The sequence below is a fragment of the Phascolarctos cinereus genome, unplaced genomic scaffold (genome assembly GCF_003287225.1).
Source record: "Phascolarctos cinereus isolate Bilbo 61053 unplaced genomic scaffold, phaCin_HiC Scaffold_4;HRSCAF=312, whole genome shotgun sequence".
Classification (NCBI taxonomy): domain Eukaryota; kingdom Metazoa; phylum Chordata; class Mammalia; order Diprotodontia; family Phascolarctidae; genus Phascolarctos; species Phascolarctos cinereus.
The window spans coordinates 133,551,142-133,575,167 of NW_027555847.1; the positions used below are offsets into that span (position 1 = coordinate 133,551,142).

At 43.8% G+C, this 24,026-nt stretch overlaps 1 protein-coding gene across 4 annotated transcripts in view; it reads right to left on the reverse strand.

Moving 5' to 3' along the window:
• The window catches only part of MSLN (mesothelin), a 34,481-nt gene extending 20,364 nt beyond the window's left edge, over positions 1–14,117 (reverse strand). Inside the window, exons 1-11 of one of the 4 annotated variants that reach the window (XM_078152598.1) lie at positions 13,993–14,117; positions 12,630–12,699; positions 7,254–7,282; positions 6,205–6,226; positions 4,727–4,754; positions 4,455–4,539; positions 3,671–3,835; positions 2,851–3,053; positions 2,387–2,478; positions 778–908; positions 331–452 (exon numbers count right to left, since the gene is read on the reverse strand). In XM_078152598.1, coding sequence (XP_078008724.1) covers positions 331–452; positions 778–908; positions 2,387–2,478; positions 2,851–3,053; positions 3,671–3,835; positions 4,455–4,539; positions 4,727–4,754; positions 6,205–6,226; positions 7,254–7,282; positions 12,630–12,681 — 929 coding nt within the window. In that variant the 5' untranslated portion in view covers positions 12,682–12,699; positions 13,993–14,117. Of the gene's footprint in view, positions 1–330; positions 453–777; positions 909–2,386; positions 2,479–2,850; positions 3,054–3,670; positions 3,836–4,454; positions 4,540–4,726; positions 4,755–6,204; positions 6,227–7,253; positions 7,283–12,629; positions 13,045–13,992 lie in introns of those variants that run through there. The other 3 variants (XM_078152597.1, XM_078152599.1, XM_021006851.2) reach the window with 3 other exon arrangements.
• Between the last annotated feature and the right edge of the window lie 9,909 nt (positions 14,118–24,026).

The window sequence follows — 24,026 nt, forward strand, 5'->3', positions numbered from 1 at the left end:
TTTGAAAGGAAGAGAGAGGACATGCCAACATTCCTTGACCCAGAAAGGATATGTACCCTTAGTGACCCAGGGGGTGGGGAGAAGTCTGGCTATTCCTTTAATTCTCTGAGATATCTTGGGGGAAGTTCTGCCCTAAGACCAGAGATGGGGTAGGCATTTTTCTAAAGCTGCACAGGATTCTACAATAGGCCTTCTCCTTGTGAGTTCAGCATCAAGAACAGAAACTCAAGGCCCATCAGAGCTCCTCCATATCACATATTGTGATATATCACACTCTAGAGTGCCCAGGGATGAAGGCACTAGTAGAGAAACAACTGAGAGCCATCTCACCTGGAGAGGTCAAGGCGAGGTGGGGAGGTGAGTAGGGCTGTGTAAAAGTTGGCTAGGTCTGGCATCAGGTGGAGCTGGCTGACCAGGTGAAGGGCGGCAGGATCTCTCGCTAGCATCTGGAGCTGAGAGAGAAAGAACTGTGATAAGAGTAATGGATGGATAAAGAAACACAGATGAAGGAGAAGATATGGACCAGTCTCTTGGAGAGCCCCTAGTCATCAGGAGATGGTGCTCACCGAGTTTTGAAGAAAAGGCAGTTCTCAATGGATGGTCAGTCAGTCAACAATGCGTTTACCATGCGTCAGACCCTGTCCTAAGCCCTGGAATCCAGGGTAGGAGGAATGGCCTTTGTAAAAGGTAGATGGGAGAGGAGCTCATAGATTCATTTTATGATCTGCAGAACCACCTGGGGACATCATAGTACCAGCCAGAACCTCCTTCACCTACCTTGGGTTCATCCACCAATCTCTTGAGCTCTTCCTCAGCGGCACGTTCCAAGAAGAAGCCCAGGTAATCAGCCAACCAGGATGATGAGTTTAGGCCCAGCACAGCCTCTTCCTGGCAGTGGGACCCCGAGTCTGACAATGCAAGGGGGTTGAGAAGGCCTGGGCATCAGGGGTCCATCCCTTTTCCCTTCCTCCCCACCACACTCCATCACACCCCAACTCTGCTCCCAGACACACATTGCCTTTGATCACAAAGAGGCCTGGGTGAAGGAGGCTTCAGTATGTGCTGCCTCCACTGTGCTCATATACTGTGGAAGTAAAGCAGAACGGGGAGGGGGGGGGAGGAGTGGTGTCCTTCACATGCACAAGGATGAAGCAGATGGGACTAGTAAAAAGAAATCTGAACTTGAAGTCAGGAGACCTGGGTTCAGGACCCGGCTCTGACACTTAGTAGTTATGTGAACTTAGGCAAGTAATTTCAGCCTCCTCATCTGTAAAGTGAGGGAAATACTTTGCACATTGTAAAATACCACATAAATATGAGCTGTTAATATTAATTATTACTATATAGAAGATGGTACATTTTACTTAACATATTATGATTAAAGACAGATTAATTGCCAGCTAATGGCCAAAGAAAGGGAAGACAATTTGTAAAGTCATTTATTCTACTTCTGTTTACTCCTCTGGGCTCAAAGTTAACCCTTTGTTTAAGTAAGGTCTCCTACTTTGGTCCAGGGCACTGTTTTATTCAAATGTTTGTGAAGTCAAGTGCCCACGAAATCCAGATACACTAGAAATGCAAAAACATTGTTTGCAGATATCCACAAAGGACCCAGAAGCCCTTAACAACAACAAAAATTAACAACAAGAGGAAAGGGATTGTATTTAATTACTGTATTTAAAATATAAATATAATATAAAATATAAGTAAATAAAATATAAAAAGAAACATAACATTGGCCTGCTAATTATCTATTCTCTCTGGTAGACATCAGCTTTGATTGTATTAGTAGCCCTGTTTTATAGGTAAAGAAACTGAGGTTAACTAACTTTTCCAAGGTCCCTGTGAGAATTTTGTTATTCAGTTATTCAGTCATATCTGATTTTGTAACTCCTTGGACTGTACTGTCCATGGAGTTTTCTTGGCAAGGTACTAGAGTGATTTACTATTTCCTTCTCCAGGGGATTAAGGCAGAGGCTAAGGGACTTGCCCAGGGACACACAGCTAGTAAGTACCTGAGATTGGATTTGCACTCAGATCTTCCTGACTCCAGGCCTAGTGTTCTACCCACTGAACCATCTAGCTGCTTCTAGGTTCCCTGACTTCCAGTCTCATGCACTTTCATTATACCACACTTACTAAGAGATAGTACCTGGAACATAGATAAAACTTCAGAGCTCAAAGGAAAATTACAGGTCATGTAGTCCAATCTCTTTATTTTATAGGAGAGGAAAATTGAGGCCCATAGAAGGTGAGATGCATAGGGCCATACCTCTTATAGGAGTACATGATTACTGACTTCTGTCTTTGGGACTATATAATATCCTAGCCCCTCCTCAGGTAGGTTTTCCCAGGTGCTTTCAGACTTAAGGAAATGTTTGCCTACCCTCTTGCAGGAGGAAGGCCACCATGCCTTCAAAAATCTTCCTCTGCTTCTCTACTTCCAGGCTTGAGTAGATGTCATTCAGGGCTGAGGTGCTGAGGAGAGGAGAAGGCCACACTGATTGGTGGACTCTAAGAGCCAAAAGGGATCTCAGAGGCCATCTAGTTTAGACTTAGAAAATTTAGGAATCCCTTCCTTGGCATCCTTGAAAGGGAGCCATCTGTCCTCTGCCTGAACATCCCCAGTGACTGGAAACTCATCCCACTCCCTGCTCTCCAATGCTGTCAATCTCACAGTTGGACAGCAATTATTGCTAGGTGGATTTTCCTCCTATCAAGCTGATATTTGCCTCCCTGTAACTGTTGTTTATCAGTTCTGGTTCTGCCTAAACTAGGAGCAGAATTCCCAAGCATAATGTCTATTGACTGAAGCAAGAAACTGACTCCTTCAGCTGGGAGGTCACTTACAGCTTGTGGAAAGTCTCGCAGGATGTGTTCTGGACAGCCAGGCAATGGAAGGCTTCAGGGTGCAGGAGGAAGGGCTGGAGTCGGGACAGCCACTGGGACCATGTGACCTGCGCTTCCCTGGCCTGGAGTGCTGGCCCCAGCCTCCCCCACAGGCCATTAAACAACACCCCTGCCCACTGGTCTGAGAGCACTGCTGGAGAGAACTACTCCAAGAAAGAAAAAAAAAAAAGCAATGATGATGCCACCTCCCATTAGGATGGTTTACAAAGTGTTTTCAAATCCCTTCAGCAGAACATTGGTTATGATTTCCACTTTCAAGATGAGGAAAGAGAGGCCTAGAGAGAAGCAACTTTTTCCAAGACCATAAAGCCAGGTAGGGGCAGAGCTGACTCTCAAACCCTGGACTCCTGACTCCCAGGATAGTGTCCTGCTCACACAGGAAAAATTCATTAGTCTACAATCAATAATTACTGAGCAATATGACCACACCTGAGTATCACACTTCTATTCTGATGTCCAAGGCCCAGGATGTACATGTGGGACCCACAGGCCTGGGACTGTCCCTAAAGGTTGTAGAATAAGAGGCTATTCTTGAGAGGTCTATACCATGCCCCTTGTTGGGTAGGGATTTAGATAAAGCTCTTTCCTAACATACTGATAACATCAGGTCAGAGGCAAAAATGGGCTGGGAAGATGAAGAAGCCATGTGTTTTCACAGGGGAGACATAGCCTGATGGAGCCTATTTGTAACACTGGATTTCCCATCACCAAAGCTGACCTTTGCTGTCCATCAGGGACTGAGGCCCACAGTTCCACCTACCTGCTGGGAAAATCTCTCCAGGGCAGTCTCAAGAACAGGGAGATCAATTTTGGAGAAGAGCAGAGTGGAGTATGCAGGGTCCAGGGCACTGGGCAGGCCTCTGGCCACAAGGCAAGGATATAAGGATGTCAGAAAATCTTCCTTCCAGACCCGCAGCCATGACCTCTGAGGAAAAGAGATCTCTTAGTTTGACACCCTAGTCCCACTCCAGCTTGAAACCTCAGAGTGAATCCTAAACCTGGCCCCAGATTGACATCTGACCCCAGCCCCAGAATGACCTCTGATCCTGCCCTCTCACTATGCCCTCACCCCATCAGCCATGGAAGAGTATGGATAATTCAGTGCAGCCCATTCCCACTTCTAGGGACACAGATATATCTGTTGCCCTTTGTTTATTGCCATGGGATTGGGGGTGGGATGGGGTGGGACTTTGAGCATCATCTTCACACACAAAGTACACTGTTAATTTTTAATGTTCATAGGGGTCTTGCTGATCACAGAGACTAGACCCAGAACTCAGGTCCTGAAAGTATAGACAGGCCACTTCTTTCTTTGGGCCTCAGTTTCCCTATGTATATAAAATGAAGGGGAACTAATGATCCCTTTATTTAGCAGATGAGGAACCCAAGATCCAGAGAGAGAAAAAGGTCACATAATGAATTACTGGTAAAGCCCAGGCTATGGCCATAAAGGCTAGAAGGAGGAAAGGAAAGAGATTGGAATTTGTTGAGGCTTTTTGGATCATTGTAGGCTTTCAGTCACATAGGCAAAGTTGGGTCCTCACCGGCATGCAGGCGTACTGGGCCAATGTCACCTGACAGGTGGAAGGGTCCCCAGTGGATGCTACCCTGACCTCCTCCTCACTGATGCTGCAGAACAAAGAGATGGTTTCAGTCAGATCCATCACCTCATCACCACGTACGATATTGCCCTTCCTTCCTGACCCAGCCCAGTAAGAAGATGGTGATAGTGAATGTATTAGGTCCAATGTATACAACTTGGAGAGGGAGATTGTATTTTCTAAATGGAACCCCCTCAATAAAGCCAGATACTTACCTCGGCACTGAGGCACAGATAGTGGCTTCTGTTCAAAGAAACAAATAGGTTGGTGTTACCTGCTAATGTCCTCAGCATGAAAGAAAAATGAGCAAATTTATCAATTGTACTTCCATTTATGCTTTCATTCTCCAAGCTTCCATTCATTAATGGAAGGTCTTTTGCCTTTATCAGGGTCCCTGATACACAAAGCTTTAACTGAATACTCTTGTTGGCAAGAAATATAAGCAGGGGTATACTAGAAGCAGGTCCAACTAGTTCACAAAAGCTGATTGTTAAATTTTCAGAGTGAGCATTTATACTTCACGTCAGCAGTGGCTACAGATCAGGGCTTGATTTATTTTTTTGTTGATTGTCTAGTGATAGAGAAAATATTAATAATACAGATTAAACTAAAAAGTGTGTTGTGCTTGCATTTTTTTTTCAGAGAGCTAGTCTTAAGCATTTACCAGCACACCCCTGTGAAATCCAAAGATAGAAGCAGAAATGCAAGGTTGTTTTTATTTATTAATGGCCACAAGCCAGGCAGAAATTTAAAAAGCAAGACACTCAGTTTGCTATAACTGGAAGTAACAGCTCCACTACCCTCTGCCCTGGTTAGGCCACACTTACAGAGCAGACTTGAAATCAGCGGATCTGGAATTCAATCTTGACCCCACTACTCACTACTTATATGACTTTGAGCAAATTATTTAACCTTCCCAGGCTTCAGTTTACCAATCCATAAAATGTGGGAGTGGGACAAGATGATGTCTAAGGTCCCTTTTAGCCCCAAATCCTGTGGCCCTCTGGAATATTGTGGTCACATTTTCAGAAGGACATTACCAAACCAGAGCTTGTCTAGAGGAAGGAGACTAGAAAAGTGAGAAACCTTAAAGAGATGTCATGGATCCATTGGCTACTGGAATTGGGGATGCTCGTCTTGGAGAAGAGAAGACTTAAACGTTGTGCTGGGGATGAGGGACAAGATTTGTCCTGTTTGGCCCCAGAGGGCAGAACACTGAGCAAAGAGTAGATGTCACCAGAGGGTAGTTTTCAGTTCCATGAAGGGATAATCTTAATAATTAATTATTAATTAATAATAGATACTAATTATTGATTGTTAATAACTAACACTGATAATTAAGTCTTAATCATTAATAATTAAAACTATCCAAAAGCAAAATGAAGTATCTCTGGAGTCAGCAAGTATAAGGTCTTCAAGCAGAGGTTGGATCATCATATACTCAGGATTTTGTGAGGGGGGCGGGTTCCTGTTTCAGGTAGGAGTTGGATGAAGTGACCTCTGGGACCTGATGTTTTCATTTGACTTGTTTGCTTTATGTAATCAAATCAAATTGTTTTGGGAATAGAAGTGTAAATAGATGCTTCTTTCTTGTCTTCTCTATTAACTGAAACTTTGCAATCTGGAATGAATGCTGCAGTGCTCTAAGGCCAGTGCTTGCCTGCGTGGGTAGGACACAAAGGAAAAGACTTACCATCAACGGATCCCCTGGTGCACTGCAAAAAAAGTACATACCATTAGCACATGCAGGCTGTTTTCCAACTTTGCTCCATATTACTCCCTGACACATATCCTACTGTCCAGCCAAGCTGGACTTCTTGATATTTCCTGCCTTCACACTGGCTGTGCTCACTGTCTGGAATCCACTCCCACCTCACCTCTGTCTCTCAAAATCCAGTTTCTTTCAAGACTTGAACTAAAGTGCTGACTTCTACTCCAAACCCTCCCAGATCCTTCCATCTGCTAGTGCCTCCCCCACCCCATACACCTATCACCCTGCATCTATGTACATATATCTGTACATACTATCTCTCCCAGTTAGATTGTAAGCTCCTTGAGGACAGGGACTGTTTGTTTCACTTTCATTTTTGTGTCCCCAGTGCCTAATCCAGAGCTGGCCCCTCATAAATACTTGTCAATTGATTCCCTGGTCCCTCCAGTCCACTGATTTGATAGCACTTTATATTTCCTGTATATAGAAATCATAGATTCAGAGCTGGGAGAGAGCTTTGAGGTACTCAAGTCCTTGATTTGACAGATGTGGAAATTGAGGCTAGAGAGGTTAAGTGATTTTCCTAGGGTGACATAACTAGTAAACATCTGAAGTGGGATATGAACCCAGGTTTTTTTGTCACTCTAGCCACTACACTAGAGGCCTAAACCAGATTAAAATGTAACTGGTAAATATTTAATGAAATAAATAACATACAATATAACATAGATAATGTTAATTTGTGGTTTTCTAAGTCAATATGCAACCCTCAGGAATCCATTTCTATTTGAGTTTGATACCACTGCTCTACACACCATACTGCTCTTGCTTGGATCTTTGAAAGTATCTCTATCAGCATGTGTGTCTCTTCTCACCTACTAAATTAAAAGCTACACAGAGGTAGGCTTATCAGCCTTTTAAATCCCTTTTGGAGTCCACTGCCCAGAATCTTCCTCTCCTAGGACCTGGGATCTTCCCTGGCCAAAGAGGGCCTAACTCCATCAAAAAGAGTCCCAAAGGGACCTTCTTACCAGATGGGTCCCTGGAGTAGCCATGCAACCTAGGAGAAAGAAGAGGAAATGAAACGGTTAGGTAGACAAAAGGTGTGATTCTAGCTCCCCTCTGTGCCCGGATCTGCCTAACTCATGAGCCCACTAGACAGGGCAAAGGCCTAGGATCACAGTCAACACTTACACCTTTGCCTCCCTACTCTCTACCTTTCGTCTGCCCTTCATGTCCTCTTTCCTAGTATTCTGCTAAGGGGGATTCTACAGTGTCAACATCTAAAGGAATGGTCGGCAGCTATGCTTGATTGGAGACCCAGAGGAAAAGAAGCAGCTGAGCCCCTGAGGTTTCAGAGGCCCAGGACTACAGGTCATTGTACTTATGAGCATCAAAGAACTGCTGCAGCTGGTTCTGGGAAATGAAACTGGGAGTGGTAAAGGAAGGGACGGAATGAGCTACACGGCGTCTCCCATCTCTGTCTAGCTTTTGAAGCCCTTCTCAACCTATCTCTTCAGCCTTGTTAGACATTTCTCCCCTTCCCACACTCTGATCCAGTCAAAGTGGCCTTCTCTGTGTACCGCATACATGAAATCTGTCATCCATTACATGTCTTTGCACTGGCCTTCCCCCATGCCTGGAATGCACTCCCTCTCTTCCTTTAATATGTAGCTCAGGCACTCCCTTCTTCATGAAGCCTTCCCTCATTCTCTCCCCCCACCTCCACCTGCTTTTGGCCTCCCTCCTTTTGTAGGTCACTCATTTTTTTAACTACTTTGACCCAGCTTCTAGTTAACTCCCTGGATTTTGCCACCATGCCTCAGCTGCCTTGGAACATTCCTGTGGTCCCCTTTTCCCATTGGTGAATTTCTCCCAGAATCTTCATTTTGAGGAAAGGCCCCAGGCCAGCCACCCTTCATTTTTCTCCCAGTTCTGTTTCTAACTCACCAAACTTGCCCTCCATGTGCCCTGTGGGTGCCTTCCCCCACCTTTTCAGCTCCCTTTTATGTGTTATCTTTCTTCAATAGAATATAAGCTCTTTGAAGGCAGGGATTGTCTTTCTTTTTGCTTATATTTATATCTCCAGCCCTTAGTACACCACCTGGCACATAGTAAACTGTTAATAAATGCTGGTTGCCGCTGACTGTTGATTTTGTATTTATTGTCTCTGTGCATATACATATACACATACATGTACATACATATATACACAAATACATATACATCTATATGCATATGCCTGTACATATATACATATATATATACATATTATACATATATACATATATGTGAATATGTATGTATATATGTGTGTATATACACATGTGTGTGTACGTGTGTGTGTATTTGTGTCTCCCTTGCTAGAATGTAAGTTCCTTGAGGGTAGAGATAGTTTCATTCTTTTGTATTCATAACTCCATTGCCTATTACAATGTGTGGAACAGAGAAGGCACTTAATGAATACATGTGGATTGATGGAAAGAGCAGATTTGTCTTGAGAAAACAGGCTTCAGTGATTCCACAGGACACTGAAGGAGTCAGGAAGTACCCAGCAGAAAGGGAGCTGGTGAGCCCCAGCTGTACACAGAGCTCTGGTCTGGAAGAGACAGCTTAAGGGAAGTGACTTATGATTTGGGTCCCAATGCCCACTTCTCTGAGCAGTATGAATACCAAGAAAGAGACAACAGAATGGAAGGCTGCATGTCAATCAAGGCTCTGACTCTACATTATATCTGAACCAATCTTTTCTGGAGAAGAGGTTGCCTAAGAAAGTGCACAGGGCAGGCGTGTGGAACATGTGGCCCTTCTAGGTTCTCAAGTGTGGCCCTTGGAATCCAAACTTCACAGAACAAATCCCCTTAATAAAAGGATTTGTTTTGTAAAACTTGGATTCAGTCAAAAGGCAGCACCCAAAGGACCTAGAAGGCCACATGTGGCCTAGAGGCCAGAGGTTCCCCACCCCTGGATAGGTGACTGGAGCAGGGCCATGTGCGGGTTTCTCTACAGATATAACCCTTCCAACACACAAAGGAGCCAGAGGGGTCTAGTCACCCATTCCCATTGTCACCATCCCAAGGAACCCTCCTGACTTCACAATCCCTCCACCAAAAAAAGGCTGAAACTCCTCCTATTATTAGCAAATTATTCCTTCAGGATAAACAGATTTCTCTAGTAAAATTCATGTCACAGAATTATTGTGTCTCAGAACTGGAAGGGGACTTGAAGGCCATATAGTCTAATGTATACCCTATTAGAAATGCCCCTCTGCAATACCCCTAAGCAATGGTTATCTAGGTGGCACAGTGGACAGAGCACCAGCCCTGGAGTCAGGAGGAGGACCTGAGTTCAAATCTGACCTCAGACACTCAATAGCTATATGACTCTGGGCAAGTCACTCAAACCTGATCACCTCAGAAGAAAAAAAGAAACGGTTATTTATCCTCTACTTAAAGACTCCTTGGTGACGAGAAACTCTCTACCTTTTGGCAGCCCAGCTCACGTTTGGCAAACCCATATCATGTTTGCACAGTCTGATTTCTAGTTGAACATTTTCTTGGCAGCTTCCACCCACAACTCCCATTCTGTCCTCAGGGGCCACGTAGAACAAGCCCTGCATCCCTTCTGCATGACAGCCCTTCATCACTCAAAAACAGATCACGTGTCCAGCAGTCTGGAGTTCAAAGGAACCATAGAGGCCTCCTCTCATTTGTGACTGCCCACTCAGCCTGTGCACTGACCCCATGCCCCATGTGGAGGGGGAGGGGAGGGGGGCAGGGAATATTGTCTGATTGAGACTATTAGAAGAACACCAGCCTGGCCCAACTGAAGCATCTGGTGGCCCAGCCCACGATTCACAACCTACAACATAAGAGCCATTTCAGCCTCACACTCTTATCATCACCTCTTTCATTCTGTATCTAGGAAGTAAGGGAAGAGGTCTGCAGCCTCCCAGTCCAGGGCTCTCTCTCCTACACGTCACTGACTGTCTCTCACCCTGCACTCCAGGTATCCCGGCAAGGCAGTCCCCCTGGGATTTGAAGCCCTCTGCTCACAGGGATCAGATATGAGCCTGATTCAGTGTATAAGAGCAGGGAATCATTGAGGGTATGATTTTGAAATCCGGTCCCTGCCCTAAGCTCCCTTCTAAAAAGACCTGGAGATATGAGATATCACAGAATGCCAGAGCTGGAAGGGACCTTAAAGATTATTTAGTCTAACCTTTCTTTTTAAACATGGGGAAACTGAGGGCCAGAAAGGTTGAAATACCTTTTCTAAGGCCACATATAACTTATAAGTGATATTGCCTGGACTAAATATGAAACAGTATGATAACGTTTCATGCAGACATGTCTCATGTGTAAATATGTACGATGGATGTTTGCCCTAGAGAAGAGAAGATTGGGGGTGGGTGGTATATTATTATCTTTGATTATTTGAAAGGTTCATAGAACTATAGATTTAGAAATGGAGAGGACCTTTGAAATCACCTAACTCTCTCACTTTACAGATGAGGAAACAGAGGCAAACAAAGGTTAAGTGACTTGGCACAGGGGTAGTGATTTTTCCATCACAGAACATATTCAAGCATAAGTTGGATAACTTATTAATCAAGGATACTATCAAGAAGATTCCTGCTTCAGTGTGGGGCAGGGGGGATCTACAGGTGTGGAACATTGCGTGCATTGTCATATTTTTTCCAGCGTATTGATTGGTTTTGCTGATTTTTTTCCCTCTTCTTCCTCTTTTTCTTTAAAAAAATTTTTGTTGTTGTTTTTGTTATATGGAATGGCTCTCTGGGAGGGAGAAAGGGAAGGACAAAGGGGGAAAATGTAGGTGATGTAAGAACAAAAAAAAACAATTTTTTAAAAGAAAATTTCTAGGGGCAGCTAGGAGGTACAGTGAATAGAGCACTGGCCCTGGAGTCCAGAGGACCTGAGTTCAAATCCGACCTCAGATGCTTACTAGCTTTATGACGTTGGGCGAGTCAGTTAACCCCAATTGCCCTCCTCAAAAGAAGAAAATTCCTGTTCTGACACAGGATGGCTTAGTTGCATTCCAAGTTCTCTTTCATCTTTGAGATCATGTGACTTGAACCCCGATCTCTGGATTCTTAAGTGTAATACTCTTCCCACTACACAATTTAGACTGAGATTTTGCAATCTGGCTGGGGCTTGTTTGAGGCAGATCAGCAGAGTGGAAAGGACACTTTGATTTGGAGTTGAACCAGAGAACCCAGGTTCAAATTACTGCTCTGCTGCCTAATACCAGCCTAGTTTCCCCATCTATGAAATAAATGAGTTGGACTAGATGGCCAGTCTCCTAAGTCCCCTTCATCTAAGTCTATGATCCTATTGAGGTTTCCCAGGCTCCTCCCTCCCTTATTTTTCCGAGGCTGAGAGCGAGCCTCCACCATCTTACTCATCATGGGAAGCTGGCTGTGATCCTGCCACAAGCAGAGAGATGGATGGAATGAGCCTGATTCTTTATGTACTCAGTCTCCCTTTGAGGTTAAGTGCATCTGGAAGCCAGACCTAAATGTTCAGCTGGGCAGAAGGCCTGGGTCAGACATCCCAATAGTCTGATTGAGATCTGGCAGGCCTCCTTACCAACATCTCCCAGGGGATGCCCGAGGGGCCCAGACTCTGTGGTCACTTAGCTGAGCCCAGTTCACTTTAGGGTTTTCCCAAACCCCTAACTATAGTCTCTTTGGGCCAGCCCAAGTCCTTAATAGTCTGTTTGGGCTGGCCCAGGCTAGAGGTGGTTGGGCATAGGGAATGGGAGTTAGAGGAACTTCGTTGCAGGGCTTGAGAAAACTGAGGGAAAGAGGAGCTAAGAAGAGAGTTCAGTCCTTCTAGAGATCATAATGAGTAAATGCTGCCTTATGCTTTCCCCTCTGTTAATTTCATCGGCTTCTTCCAACAGCCCTAAGGCATGGGCAGCCCTCGGCATAGTCACCATCACCACCTCACCACCTCAGAGAAGGCAAGTCATTTGCCCAGGGTCACACAGTGACTTAGAGGCTGAGCCAGACATCAGAATCCAGGTCTCCTAAAGCTCTGTCCAGGAAAGCTGGACAGCAAATAGAACCGAGAGCCCCAGAAGGAAGTAGAGAATTATTAGACCTGAAACATCAGAGATCTGGACTTAAATCTATGAATTTGCTAGGTGAATTTGGGCAAGTCACTGCCTCTGTCTGGGCCTCAGTTTCCTCATGAGTGACAATGAGTATGGTGATTTTTGCCCCCAAGACCATAAATCTACTGAGGTCAAACCCTCCAAGAACTGGCCAAAGGAAATCCCAGAAGGACCCTGGGGTGTGAACAAGAAAATAGCTGCCCCCAGGTAAGCAAGAAAAAGAATCAGAGTCAGTGCCCCATCAGCCCTCTTTGTCCATCTGTACTCACCCAATGCCAGGAAGAAGAAGAAAACGCCTGGACCACAGAAGAGGTAGCCCATTGCTTGCCGAGAGGCCGTCTGGGAGAGAGAACAGTGCCCACCTGGTCTATGGGGAGGGAGTGAGGAGACTTGGTAGGAATCTGATCTCTGGGGACTGAAGGGATCTGACTTACAGAGAGTAAGGGGACTTGGTAGGACAGAGACCAGATCCCAGCTATGATCTGGAAAGAATAATGGGGGAAATCTATGGAGCTGAGACTGGATCCCACCTTCATCCTGGGAGAAAATAGGGAGGATCCTGTGAGTTATGGACAGAATCCCACTTTTGCCCTCAGTACTGAGGAAAGGACAGTGAACCAGAGGGAGGCACCCAGACCTGTAACAGCCACCAGTCAGCCTCCTTCTCATTCCCCGCTGTCCTACCCACAAGAAACCAAGGAGAGACAGCACGGGCTCCTCATCCCACGCAATCCTGGCTTCTTATCTCAAAAAATTTTCTCTACATCTTCCCCAAAACACTACAATAACCCAATAACCATCACATGTGACAGTTAATTATTAACCAAGCCATCTTTTCTAAGCCTCTCTGACTGTGCTCAGCTATTCTGGGAGAGGGGCAGACAGGAGAAGAAAGGTTGGGACTCACTCCAGGAGACCTCCCAAATGAGCTATGGGAGACTTTCTGTCTCCATATGTCTGTCTGTCTGTCTCTGTCTCTCTGTCTCTCTCCCTCTCTTCCTCTTCCTTTCTCTCCTCCCCTATCCCTTTCTCTCTCTCTCTCTCTCTCTCTCTCTCTCTCTCTCTCTCTCTCTCTCTCTCTCTCTCTCTCTCTCTCTCTCTCTTTCTCTCTCTCTCTCTCTCTTTCTCTCTCTCTCTCTCTCACACACACACACACACACACATTCATACACACCACAGAACAAGGTATGATACAATCCACCACAGACCAGCACAACTATCTATCACCCTCTTGAGAAAGAAGGCTCTCTACGTCTACCCCCACCCAGTACTGCTTTCTTTCCCTTTCTCCATTAGTGAGTGAGTGGTTGCTGACTGCCCACCTCTCTCCCTGATGGTTTACTCACTACGAGGAGACTCCCAAGCCATGTCCTGGGAATGTCTGTGATAGTGGCATGAGAGAAAACAATAAGGGATAGAAGGAGGCAGGGGAGTTTCAGCCCATAAAAAAGGCAGAGGCTGTCAGATTAGGACTCTTGGATCAAGGCAAACTCAGGGTACTCCAGAAAGGAGAAAGGAAGGGTGTGGGGTGGGGGCTGGAAAGGGAGAAACCCTGCACAGTGTTGGAGAAAGGAGCAAGAGCAGAGCAGAAGAGGAGGGATGAAAGGACAAGGAGCCAGTCTGCCCAGGTACCTGAGCTGTTCCCTCCTGGAGCTATGGGAGCCTGACCAGTGGCCCGGCACCTGCCTTTTCAGTCTTTAGCCAGAGGGTGTGGCTGCCCCTCTTCTCCTGCCTGAGGCAGGAAGCTTTGTTCTAGTCCTGCCTTGTACCCTGGCTGGGAAGGGGGAGTATGGGCTAGAGGGTGGAGAATGGAAAAGGGCGAGGCTGCGCTGGCTGAAGAAAAACATGGACTGGGAGAGAACATCCAATAGAGAGAGACTTACCCTCCTGTGCTCTTCTCTGTTGCAATCCTTCCATCCTTCAGGTGCTGGGATATGCAGTGAGGGAGTCACTAAGCTATGACTTTCTCTCTGCTGCATTCTATCCTGTTACTCCGTGATGTGATTGGTCCTCTTCAAAAATGAAGGACCAAGGGGCAGTGGATAGTGCATTGGCCCTGGAGTCAGGAGGACCTGAGTTCAAATCTGACCTCAGACACTTAAAGGTCACTTAACCCCAATTACCTTAAAAAAAAAAAAGACCAACAATAGCATTCTATAGAGATTCCGTTAGTCCCGGAAGGACCTAGTGCTCCTCTGAAGTTCTACATTCTGACTGACTCTGTCTTTTGGCAACCTCTCTGAGCCTCAGTTAACTATCTGTCAAATGGCTATAATAATAGCAGCACCTACCTCACAAAGCTGCTGTGAAGGTCAAATCAAATAAATAAGCATTTATTAAGCACCTACTATGTGCCAGGCACTGTACTAAGCCCTGGATCAAATGAGATGAAGTCTGTAAAACACTATACCAACTTTAAAAGGCTGTATAAACATCTGCTATCATTTAGCTTCTCCTCTAAGAATTTAGATGGTATACCATTTGATGCATATATGTTTAGTATTGATATAACTTCAATTTACCTTTTAGCAAAATGAAATTTTCTGCTTATCTCTTTTAATTAGATCTCGTTTTCATTTTGCTTTGTCCGAGATCATGATTGCTATCCCTACTTTTTTTTTTACTTTAGCTGAAGCATAAGATTCTGCTCCAGCTCTTCAATTTTACTCTGTGTGTCTCAAGAACTTCAAGTGTGTTTCTTGTAAACAACATTTTGTAGGATTCTGATTTTTAGTCCACTCTGCTATCCACTTCCATTTTATGGGTGAGTTCATCCCATTCACATTCACAGTTATGATTACTAACTGTGTATTTCCCTCCATCCTATTTTCCCCATTTATCCTTCTCTCTCTCCTTTGACCCTGTCCCTCCTTAAAAGTCTTTTTGCTGCTGACCACAACCTCCCCCCGTACACCCTCCCTTCTATCAACACCCTCTCCTTTTCTCTGCCTCCTGTCCTACTTCCCCATAGGGTAAGGTGGATTTCTATACCCAACTGAATGTATATGTTATTCCCTCTTCAAGTCAATTCTGATGAGAGTAAAATTCAAGGGTTGTTTGCCATCTGCCATCTTCACTATAAAAGCTCTTTTACACCTCTTTTATGAGAGATGATTTACCCCATTCTACCTCTCCCTTCCCCCTTCTCCCAATGTATTACTCTTTCTCACTTCTCAATTTTATTTTTTTTGGATACCATCCCATCATAGTCAACTCACACCTGTGCCCTCTGTCTATGTATACTCCTTCTAATTGTCCTGATAACGATAACTTATCATCTTCCCATGTAGGAATGCAAACAGAGAGTTAGGAAGAGTGTAAAAGAACTCTTTCACTAAAATGAGTTCTAATCATCTGTCTTTTGCTTTTCTTTGTATCCTTTGTAGCCCAGTGCTACATAGTAGGTGCGTAATAAATGTTTATTGTCTGACTCTTTTTAACATTTTAATTTAATTTAATTTAATTTTTAATTTTAATTTAATTTAATTTAGTTTAATTTTAATTTTTTTCTTTATTTACGTTTTTAAGTTCCAGATTGTCTCCCTCCCTTCCTACCCTGCACTAGAGAAAGCCACCATTTGATGCAGATTTATAAATATATATAAAACTATACTGTGCATCCTTCTATTTATCAGTTCTTTCTCTGGAGGTGGATAATATCTTCCCTTATACTTGATCTGAGTATTTATAGTACTCAGAATAACTTGGTTGTTCATACCTATTCTTCGAACAATATTTTTGTTACTGTATACAATGTTCTCTTGGTTCTACTCACTTCACTTTTCATTATTTCATGCAAGTCTTTCCATACTTTTCTAAAATCAACCAGCTCATCAATTCTTATAGCCCAGTAGTATTCTATCACAATCATGCACCACAACATGTTCAGCCATTCCCCAGCTGACAAGCATCCCCTCAATTTCCAGTTCGTTGCTACCACAAAGAGAGCTCCTTTAAATATTTTAGAACATAGAGGTTCTTTTCCTTTTCCCCCAATCACCTTGGGAAACAGACCTAATGGTGGTATTGCTGGGTCAAAGAATAGACTGACTGACTCCTAATTAATGGCAATGTGTGGATAATCCAAAACGACATAATTTGTTCCTACTCCAAATGTTTTTTTAAAGGCCATCCCAAATAATAGATGATTTTTAAAAAGCAGTAAATGAATGGTATGCCCTGGTCACAGCAGGGTCACTGGTGAGGGACAGAAAGAGAACAGAGATGAAGTGGAATGAAGCCAGCCTGGGCTCAGCCTTGGTCATGGATGGATGCTCCACTGAGTAGATCACTTCCAGGAGGCTAAGCTGGAGGTGAGAATGCTGCTGGCATGAGCTTGGGTGAGTTACTTACCCTCTCAGTGCCCTACATAACTCTTATTATTTTTTTTTAAATTTGGTTAGGCAGTGGAGTTAAGTGACTTGCCCAGGGTCACACAGCTAGTAAGTGTCAAGTGTCTAAGGCCAGATTTGAACTCAGGTCCTCCTGACTCCAGGGCTGGTGCTCTACCCACTGTGCCACCTAGCTGCCCCCCGTACATAACTCTTGAAGGCTATAAGTTGTAGAACAGCTGCACATCTACAGGGGAGAGGGAATTTCTTCACTGAGAGAGTTCTCTTAAAGTTCTCCCTAACAGTGAAATGCAAGCTTGCACCAGCACTGATAATGATGATTGATGATGATGATTGAAAACAGCAACAACAATAAATGGATAGAAGTGGTCCCACTTTCCCATCTCCAGAGCAGGCATGCCCTCCCTCCCCCTCCTCTCCCCTAATCTTCTATCTGTGGGTAGGCAATCTTTCCTTGGGCATGAGTCCAGCCTGGTTGATCCCAGGGTGTCCTCCTTTCTACACTTCTCTAAGTAGAGGGTTGGACACAGTGGATGTGGGCAAGGGGCGTTCTGGCACCAAGGGTTTGCTTGGAGGGAAGTAACAAAGCCAAAAGCTGGTCACCAAGGGCTCCCATCATGCCCCTAAACAAAGGCCCTCTTCTTTGCCTCACCCCTCACTATCATATTTCTATTATTGAAACACGGGCTGTTTAGGAGAAACCTAGGTTCCCTTAGGGATCACTCGGATGCTCCTTCAGGCCACAGCCAGGAACAGGTGTGCTGACCCCACCCACCAGGTGGCATCCCTGAATCCTCTTCGGGTCTTTCCCCATGAGAATCAAAAGTGAAGTCTGTGACTCACACCTGTGACTCAGAAGGACAGGGGGAGATGTTCAATAGACCTTAGTCATCCACTGAGCCCCGTGGCCACAGCTAGTCTTTGATACTGGTAGAGTTTGTAGCTAATTATATGGCTCACATACTGGGTTGTAAAAGGGCACTCCTACCCCCAAATGTCTTCCTTGCATATCTAAAATCCCACCCTTAGAACTTCAGTCCTTAAGGGTAGAGCACTGAAAGCCCTTGTTAACATTTACTGAGCCCCAATGTCTTAGGCTCTGTAGTAGAGACAGAAAGGAACAAGATTTAGTCCTTGTCCTTGAGAAACTTATAAAGTAGGTGATCAGAAGAGGAAATTCATTAGAGAGGGAAAGCTTAAAGTGAGGCCAACCTAAAGAGAGGTTAACTGAAGTCTTAATTTGCATCTACTTGGCATACCTGACATTAAACAGACAATGATAATATATGTATTTCTTAAGTACTTTTATAGTTTACAAAATATTCTCCCCACAACCACCTTGTGAAGTAAATTATTCAAGTCTTCTTATCTCTATTTTACAGATAAGGCTTAAGGGGATGAAGTGACCTATCCATGGACACTCGTCTGGTAAGTATTGAAACATGGAGTGCCCTAGTTAACTCATTAAGACTGTAAGTTGCAGAGAAAGTGCAAACTTGTAAACTTGTAAAGGGAATTTCCTAATGTTGGAGTTATATATAATTTATATATATATATATATATATATATATATATATATATATATATATATATATATGTGTGTGTGTGTGTGTGTGTGTGTGTGTGTATATATATATATATATATACATGTAATTAATACCCATATATAATTAATAAAATTATAGAATCAGGCCCTCTTAGCTCTGAAGACCCAGCTCTCCTACTGTCCCACAGCTGCCACTCTGCAATCTCTCTAACCCTCATCCCACTCACCTTAGAGGAGCCGGGCCTAATGCTTAGTGAGCTTAGCCTCCTAGCTCTGACTGTTATTCCCTTGCACTACATCTGCCAGGTGGATTGGAGGGGTTCTAGACAGAAGCAAAAGATGAAGAATGGACAGCCACCCTTGAGCATCACAGAGATCTCATGTTTGGCCAAGCCTACCTTCAGGATGCCATCTAAGGGTGATACTGAGTGACAACAATAACTGATTTTTGTAAATCTTACTAAACCTCAAACCACTTTGTTCATGTTGTCACGTAATCCTCACAGTGATCTTAACAAGGTTAATGTTCTAGGTATTGTTATTCTCCTTTTACAGAGAAGGAAAAGGTAAGTAATTTTCCCAGGGTCACACAGCTAATAAATGAATGACAGAGGCAGAATTAAAAGCCAGGTTTTCCCGACTCCAAGTCAAGGCCACTATCCATGATGCCTCCTATGGAGCAGTTCAGCAGGGCCGGTGGAGAATAGGGAGGAAAGGAAAAGGTTGCAAGTGGCTGGTTTGTTCTGTGAAACTGCCTTTAGGCCTTTTCCTTGGATAAAGTGGAAAAAGCCCTAGAGAGAGGTAGAAGACCTGGCTTCTTGACTAGTTTGAATACTGACTAGCTGTGTGACCTTGAATCTAGGTCCCCAGAGAAGGAAAATTCCTTGAAAGCAGAGACTCATTCATATTTTTGTCTTTGTATTTCCAGGACCAAGTACAAAGCCTGGTTTGAGGTAGGTACTTATAAATGTTTATTGAATAATAATTGTAGAAAGCATTTATATAGCATTTTAAGTCTTGCAAAATTTTTACAAATATTTTACTTTACAAATACTACCCTTTGATTCTCACAACAACCCTATTTTGCAGATGAGGAAAGTGAGGACAAATAGAGGTTGAGCGATTTGCCCAGGGTCACGCAGCTGGTAAGTATCTGAGGCTGGATTTGAACTCAGGTCTTCCTGACTCCCGGCTCAATGCTCTATCCACTGCTCCACCTCACTGCCTCTGAATGAATAAATGAATGAATGCATGGGCCCCATTGTCTCTTTCTATAAAATGGCTAGGTAGAATCCACACTCCAGCACTCTGGCCTCTTCCTCTGTCTCTTCTTCTTCTTCCACTCCCTCTTCCTTCTCCTCCTACCAGACCTCAAACTCCCAATCCTGAGACCTTGGGTTCTCACTGGTAAGCTTCTACCCAGTACAATAGAGGGGTGTCAGAACATATCCCTTCTACCACTAATTTTATAGGATCCTATATGCTATGGAAGGGGAGGGATCAATTAATCCTCCATTGATGGGGGAAGACTTCTTTAATTATTTATTTGTTTTTAACATTCTTTTTGTAAAAATTGAGTTCCAAATTCTTTTCCTCCCTCCTGCCCCTTCTCTACCCATTGAGAAATCAAGCAATATGATGTCAATTATACATGCAAAATCACACAAAACATATTTCCATATTAGTTATATCGCAAAACACAAAACAAGAAAAATAGAGTTTAACAAAGTATACGTCAATCTACACTGAGTTCATCAGTTCTCTCTCTGGAGGATCATTGTATTGACCAGAATAGCTAAATCTTTCACAGCTGATCATCCTTACAATGTTGCTGTTACTGTGTACAATGATCTGGTTCTACTCACTTTGCTCTGTGCCAGTTCATGTGGGGGAAGAGTGGAGGGAATGGAGAGACTTCTCTGGAAAGGCAGAATTTGAATATGAGAACGTGTCATTTAACTGTATGATTTTATCAGAACTAATAGGGTCAGGGATTGCATATCTTTAAGGAAGTTCTCCAGGGCAGCTTCAAGGTATCCACATTGACAAGGCAGGGAAAGCTGTTGTTCATTGGAGATATTTCCAGGAAACTGGATTTCCATAGGGGGTTGCACATGGATTTCAGGATTGCATCAGCTGGGGGGAAAAAAGAGCACAAGGTATTGCATGGAAAAAGGACAGAAGGAAATGGGAATGAGGACTACTGGATTTGGCATTCAGGAAGTCCTGGGATATTTCTGATAAGTTGGGAGCAGAGGGATCTGCCCTGAAGCAAGACTTCAGAAGGGACCCTAGAGAAATCAGAATTAGAGAGGCAAACTTTGGACTGTGCTTGGAAAAGGAATGGGGAAGGGGTCCAGATGACATCCTGATACCTGACTGTGGAGTCAAGCTGAGAAGTTTTAGAAGATTCCATTCTGTCCAGAGAACTTAGCAGATCTCTGTGCCATCCATCAGAAATGCAACAAAAGGAGATAGAGTACCAGCTGACAGTTTCCTTAACTCATTTCCCTGTGTCCAAAGGAATGGTCTCTCCACTGCCTTGTAAGTTTTCCCCAGGAGATTTCTGTTGCCACGTATAGGAGGTGTAGGATATTGCACTCATTTGTGTACAAACCAGAAAATGACTCGACTATTTGATTTTCTTTAGTTATTCACATTATTTTGTCTTAATTAAATGATTTTCCTGTTGGATCTATGATTCTTGCATCATCTATTAATAGAATGTTGTACAGGATGGGAGCTCAGGCCATGATTTACACAATAGATTACTCAGAACAGCCACACTAAACTTGAGAAAAGCAACATGAAGATCCAGAACCAGGGTTCTCAGAGGTGTGAGGGGCTCTATGTCATGTGGATTAGCAAACAGAAGGGCCATGGGAACCTAAGGCAGCCCTCTCATAATGCCTAGGATGAGGTCAGAGGTACATCTGTCTGCCAAAGGATAGCTACTTGTTACACTGAGGAAGTTGAGCAGGGTCCAAGTTGCCCAGAGTATGTCAAATTCAGGGCAATCCTGGGGCCCTATGAGAAAGGTAGTCATTATTTCCTTCCTATCTCCAAAATGTACTTTAGTAGACTGACCTCCTCCTCCTTCCTGTTCCTTTGGTCCCTCCTCCTCCTCTTCTTCTTCCTCCTCCCCCCAGGACTCAGACTCCCAATCCTAAGAACTTGAGCTCTGATTGGTGACCTTTCACCTTATATTGCCTGGTCCCAAACTCCTCACACCATTTATTCCTGACCCCTGTTCTTCAACTCTAGCTTCTCTATCCCCTAATAGAATGTAAGGTCCCTGAGGACAGGGATTGAATTGCTTTTTTATTTTTGTATCCTAAGGCTTACCTAAAGCTTACAGGACTAAGCTCTTAATAACTGTTAATAACTTAATAACTGCTCTTTTCATTCATTCAATCATTCATTCATTCATTCATTCATTTGCTCCTTCATTCATTAGGATCTCATTATGCACTATGGTCCTTTTCCCAGAGGGAAACTGTGGAGTTAGAATCAGAAGACCTGGGTTTTTAGACATAGGGTAATAGATTTAGTTATTGATATGGTGGATAATGCTGGTAGTTTTCCTAATGTTGAATCAGCACTTCATTCTTGGTATAAATCCCACTTGGTCATAGTGTATGATTCTGGTGATATATTGCTATAGTCTCCTTGCTGGTACGTTATTTTAAAATTTTGCATCAATGTTCATTAGGGAAATTCATCTATAGTTTTCTTTCTCTGTTTTCACTCTTCCTGGTTTAGGTATCAGCATCAGATTCGTGTTGTAAAAGGAATTTGATAGGATTCCTTTGCCTATTTTTCCAAATGGTTTATATAGTAACTGTTCTTTAAATGTTTGGTAGAATTTGCTTTTGAATCCATCTGGCCCTGGGGATTTTTTCTTAGGGAGTTCATTGATGGCTTGTTCAATTTCTTTTTCTAGATTGAATGTATTTAAGTATTCTATTTTCTCTTCTGTTAATATGGACAATTTATATTTTTATAAATATTCATCCATTTTGCTTAGATTGTCAGATTTATTGGCATATAATTGGCAATGTAGCTCCTTGTAATTGTTTTAATAGGATCATAGATTTAGAACTGAAAGGGTCTTTGGAGGTCATCAGGCCAATTCGTTCACACTAAAAATGAGGAAAGCTACCCCCAGATTCCCCACCACAGCTCCCTAGATTCCTGAAAGGACATTATAAAGAGACTGGTTTGCTAAGTGAATAACCTCCTTGACTATATACCAAGGTCTCAAACAAAGGATCGAGTGTCTGGGAACCCTTGGGGACGTTGTTGTCCGAGCCCAGAGCTAGTCTATTGTCAGTCAGTCTTATACTTCATCATGCTTGAGGAGATTTGTCCATCAGATCATTTTTATTTCCTGCCTCTTCCTGCTGTGTCTATCTGTCCCCACTATGGATAGACCACCAAAGCAGAAAGGCCACAAAGGATGGGGGCTTTGACCAGCTGCCAAAATGGCAGCTACCCAGAGCCCTTTGGGCCCATACCCAATGCCAAATTATAGAGCAGAGAATCCAGCAGTTCAGGCCCTCGATGGTTTGTTCTCCCTAGAAATAATAATACTTGGCATTCAGAGAGTACTTTATGGTTTATAAAGCACTTTTGTGCATCTACTCATGTGACTGTTGCAACAATCCTTTGAGGGAAACAGTACAGGCATTATTGTTGTGATTTTATAGATGAGGGAACTGAGGCAAAGAAAAAGGCTAAATGATTTGTCCAAGGTCCCCCAGCTAATAAGTAACAGAGCCAGAATTTAAACCGCATGGTACAGCTGAGCCCCACTTGGTCATTGTTTGGGCCCTGATTGACTCAGAGTGAATGTAAATAGCAATTGTTTCTGTTTTGGCCAGAAACCCTGAGGGTCTTCCCCTCTTAGATTGATATTTTGGACTAGGCAAAGAAGCCATTCTCTGCCTCATTTCTTACTTAGCCTTGATCACTGAATGGGTGTTGCCCCCAGTCAAACTGGGACCTGGGAAAGACCTTAGCTTAAAAAGGCCAAGGTGTCCCACTGCATCTGGGGCCATCTCCAGCCATCCTGATCCATACCTCACCACTGGACTCACAGCGAGGTTGATGACTTTGCACAGGTCTCCCTCACTTACACCCAATTCACTCGCATGTCATGGCATCACCTCCCTGATGTCATGGTCCTCTTACAGAACAAAGAACAAACAACAACAACATACATCACTTGACCTCTCTGGGACTCCACACAACCTCTGTCTGCCTCAGTTCCCTCAACTGTAAAATGGAGATAATAATAGGACCTCCCTTCCAGTGCTGTCATGAGGATTTGTAAAGTGCTTATCACAGCGCCTGGCAAGTAGTAGGCACTTAAGAAATGCTTCCTTCCTTCCCTCTTTCCTTCCTTCCTTCCTTCCTTCTTTCCTTTCTTCCTCCCTTCCTTCCTTCCTTTTCTTCCTTCCTCCCTCCCTTCCTTCCTCCCTTCCTTCCTTCCTTCCTTTTCTTCCTTCCTCCCTCCCTCCCTTCCTTCCTTCCTTCCTTCCTTCCTTCCTTCTCTCTTTCCTTCCCTCTTTCCTTCCTTCCTTCCTTCCTTCCTTCCTTCCTTCCTTCCTTCCTTTCTTCCTTCCTTCCTTCCTTCCTTCCTTCCTTCCTTCCTTCCTTCCTTCCTTCTTTCCTTCCTTCCTTCCTTCCTTCCTTCCTTCCTTCCTTCCTTCCTTCCTTCCTTCCTTCCTTCCTTCCTTCCTTCCTCTATGTCCTCATCTGTAAAA